Here is a 4,012-nt window from a genome sequence, read left to right on the forward strand (position 1 = left end):
AACCAGGATCTCTTGAAACAAGCTCTAGGGCTTCCCCTTTACCCTCCAAGATCAGGCAGCCCCTCTGGGCCTGTGACAGGGGTGGGGTCTGTAGGCGAGGAAGGGCGGAAGTTGTCTGCTCCTGGGCCTCCCAGCTAAACTCCCAGGAATAGCACTGAGAATAGTTCAGAGGTGCGTGCTCCTAAATCCTCCTCCTCCCGCACGGGGCGCAACGGTGGTGGTGGGGGGAGGGGGGGGCGTGGTGCCAGCCCTGCTTGCCCGCCCGGACGAGAAGGGGTGGGAGGCTGAGGGAGGGTCGTGGAGCAGCCTGTGAGAGCCCCTCCAAGGATGCGAGGAGCGGTCGCCTGAGGCTGGCGTCGGACTTTTCCAGCTCGGAGCCCCGCGCAGTCCCTAGCCCTGGAGCCGGCCGGGGTCCGAGCGGTCAGAGCCGCCACAGAGGCCTGGAACCCGGGCTGGAATCTGTGCTGTTTTCGGTCCTAGCTTCCTCGCTTGGACACATCAGATGCCCGCAGGACTCTGCGCGCCCCAGGGCTCACAGGCGCTGCGTGCCGGCCCTGGGCTTTTTGAAAATTTCCGGGGCCGCTCGGCGGCGCTGCGATTGGCCGCGTTCGGGTAACCTCTATGCAAATGAGGCCGCGCCACCTCCGCGCAGCCGGAGACCGGGCGAGCTGGCCGGCAAGGAAGGGGCATTCGCGCCGGGACTGGGCGGGCGCACCCAGAGCTGGGCGGGCAGGGGCCCCCGCGCAGCCGTCCCGAGCCCGCGTGTCCCCCGCGCGGAGGGGACGCCTCACCAGCTTCGTCGCCCCCTCCCCGTGGCTCCCCTCCCCGCCCCTCCCCCCGCCTGCCTGCCTGCACCACGTTCCACTCAGATCGTCTCTAAAGGGAGTTCTTGGTTTCCTCCGATTTCTTATGAACCCAGGATGGGCAGCAAGGAAGATGCGGGCAAGGGGTGTCCGGCGGCCGGCGGCGTCTCCAGCTTCACCATTCAGTCCATCCTGGGCGGGGGCCCCTCGGAGGCGCCACGGGAGCCCGCCGGGTGGCCCTCCAGGAAGCGCAGCCTGTCGGTGTCCTCGGAGGAGGAGGAGCCGGACGACGGCTGGAAGGCACCCGCCTGCTTCTGCCCAGACCCGCACGGCCCCAAGGAGCCGGGCCCCAAGCACCATCCCCCCATCCCCTTTCCTTGCCTGGGTAAGGATCGCACGCCGCCCCGCCGGCCGAGAGCAAGCTCTCAGGGGAGGGAAGCTGTGTCGGGGATCTCGCGCCGGGCTCCCTCTGGCCAGAGCCGCGGCCGCCCGGGGCCGAGGGGAGGGGACGCGCGCGCGGCGCTGCCTGCTCGGCCCTGCGGGCGTTCGAGAGGAGACGGGGAACACAGACCTCGCGCGCCGCGGTCTTGGGGAAGGTAGGGTTGGAGGGAGAGTGCACCACGGGGGGCTGGGCACAGGGCCGGCCGCACACGCGGCTCTGCCCTCATTATCCCCTTTGCACATCGGCTACTTTCCGAACACCACGTCTGGAAGTCGGGTCTGAGCGGTCCGTCTGTCTCTACCGCAATCTCTTTCAGCGTCTGTTCTCTCCTCTCTCTCTGTGTCTCTCCTCCTCCTCGGAATGATTAGCACTCCAAGATGATTGACAATGGTGCCTTTCAGAGATGGTTCCTCTTTACAACATCTGACGAAGGGGAGCCCCGCATTAGTCCTTAGCGTGATTTCCGAACAAACGGCCTGTGAAATGATGCCACCCTATAAAGCTCGGGGAACTCTTCCAGCTCAGTTATTACAAGGCAAAATCACCTTTCAAAATGATGCTAATGTTCTCCCTCCAGACTTCCTCCCCCTGTTGCCACAAGTCCTTTCACGAAGCTGGGAGCACAGAGACCCCAGACTCAAGTGGCTGGGTCCCTCTCCTGTTGCTTTCTAAAGGCCGGGTTGCTGGGCTTTGGGTGCCCGCGAGAGAGAGAAGAGGAAGGGGTTGGGACCAAGGAAGATGGGACTAAGGCTGCAGCCGCCTACCAAGCCCCCGGTCCCCGCCAGAGCTGGGGGTCTCTGAGGCTCCCAACTCCATGGCCTTCCCGTCTGTGTTCCTTCTCCAGGTACTCCCAAGAACAGCGGAAGTGCGGGGCCGGCGAGCTCGGAGCGCACGCCTTTCCTCTCTCCTTCGCACCCGGACTTTAAGGAAGAGAAAGAGAGGCTCCTGCCCGCGGGCTCGCCGTCGCCGGGGCCCGAGCGGCCGCGGGACGGCGGAGCCGAGCGGCAGGCGGGCACCGCCAAGAAGAAGACGCGCACGGTCTTCTCGCGCAGCCAGGTGTACCAGCTCGAGTCCACCTTCGACATGAAGCGCTACCTGAGCAGCTCGGAGCGCGCCTGCCTCGCCTCCAGCCTGCAGCTCACCGAGACCCAGGTCAAGACTTGGTTCCAGAATCGCCGCAACAAGTGGAAGCGGCAGCTCTCGGCAGAGCTGGAGGCGGCCAACATGGCGCACGCGTCGGCGCAGACTCTGGTGGGAATGCCACTGGTGTTCCGGGACAGCTCGCTGCTGCGCGTGCCGGTGCCGCGCTCGCTCGCCTTCCCCGCGCCGCTCTACTACCCGGGCAGCAACCTCTCGGCCTTACCTCTCTACAACCTCTACAACAAGCTCGACTACTGACGGCCCGCCGGCCCGCGCCGCCCGCCTGCTCCCCGGCCGCCCTGGCCCGTCTCCGGCTGCCTGCAAGCCTGGCGCAGGCTGCCCCTTGGCAGGGCTCCGGAGCAACGCAGCGTGTTTCCAGAAACTATTAAGAAATACACCATGTGTATTCATTATCTCTTATTTATGGCCTCTGCCCTACTTTTTGTTTTGATTGTTTCGGGTATTTAACGGCATTCCTCAAGCCAGATCGCCTGCTTTCTACCCAAAGCAAACCAATACGCTTTGAAAACCATTCGGAGGGGATGTTCTCGGGTGGTGGTGGTGGGAAAGGGAGTTTCGGCCAGATCGACATTGATTGGTAGGAAAAAATCCAGAAAAACACCAACAAAACCAAGTACACTCCTCTCCCCATATATACACCTGTATATATGTACATGCACACACGGCCGGCCACGCTAGCCCTCGGGGGCTTTAGGCAATTATCTCAACACCTGTTTTCCTTTCTCTCGTCCCGAGGATGGGTAGGGACGAAAGGGGGAGATTTTAGATCTGTAAATATTTTTAAAGAGAAAAAATAAAACATTTTAAGCATCGTTGCTAACTTTGGTGATTGGTTGCCTGGGGTGCTAGCGCGCGGAAGGTTTTCTGGCTTTTCGGCGGAGGGATTGCCAGCGTGAGTCACTGAGGTCTGGCTCGCCCCACGTGGAGGGTGGGGCCGGGGTCAGGGGTCAAAACTCGGGACCTTGGCGCTGCGCCTCCATCCACTCTCTAGTAGTCTTGAAGCGGGCCGAGGAGCGCCCCAGCCGAAATGCAGCTCCGGAGTCCGCGCAGAGAGGGGCAAAGGCGAGGAGGCAGACCTCGCTGCTGATACAGTTGCCTCCCGGGAATGAGCATCTTCCTAGCACTGGGAGCGCCTTGGGCTTGGTTGCAGTAGGGCGCCGTGCGACGTCGCCCAACCCGTGACACTCGCCTTCTCTCCGAGGGCGCAGGGCACGTGGGACGGCACTGCCTGGACCCGGTAAAGAGCCCGCTTTGCTCGTACCCCACTAGCGCGACAGGCTTGCAGCTGCATACGGTTCCCGGGTCAGAGGACAGTTGTGCGGCGCGGGGACGGGGCGCGGAAGCGGCACTTCGGCTGAGGAGGGATCTGAGGTTGGAGACTAGGCAAAGAAAGCGCCAGAGGCAAAGGCGCCTCTCCACACTTTCTTCTAGTTGTTTATAGTTTTGTGCGTGACTAAATAGCCGGATCGCTGCCAAGCACGTGGCCGCTCACGCTGAATGGAACCGTGGCGCGCGGCCAGGGCGCCCACGGACTTGCGTGCCCCAGCACCTGCCGCCGCGCCGGGGCTGGAGGGGCGCGGCACCGACAGAATGGCCGCACGAGGGT

The 4,012-nt window shown here is 63.3% G+C and overlaps 1 protein-coding gene across 1 annotated transcript; it reads left to right on the top strand.

The window, feature by feature from the left end:
* Positions 1–920: 920 nt before the first annotated feature.
* HMX2 (H6 family homeobox 2) lies at positions 921–2,643 on the top strand. Its single transcript, XM_046652208.1, has 2 exons — positions 921–1,188; positions 2,090–2,643. The coding sequence occupies exons 1-2, from the start codon at positions 921–923 to the stop codon at positions 2,641–2,643; spliced, it is 822 nt and encodes a 273-aa protein (XP_046508164.1).
* Positions 2,644–4,012: the final 1,369 nt, after the last annotated feature.

The sequence above is a fragment of the Equus quagga genome, chromosome 2 (genome assembly GCF_021613505.1).
Source record: "Equus quagga isolate Etosha38 chromosome 2, UCLA_HA_Equagga_1.0, whole genome shotgun sequence".
Taxonomy (NCBI): domain Eukaryota; kingdom Metazoa; phylum Chordata; class Mammalia; order Perissodactyla; family Equidae; genus Equus; species Equus quagga.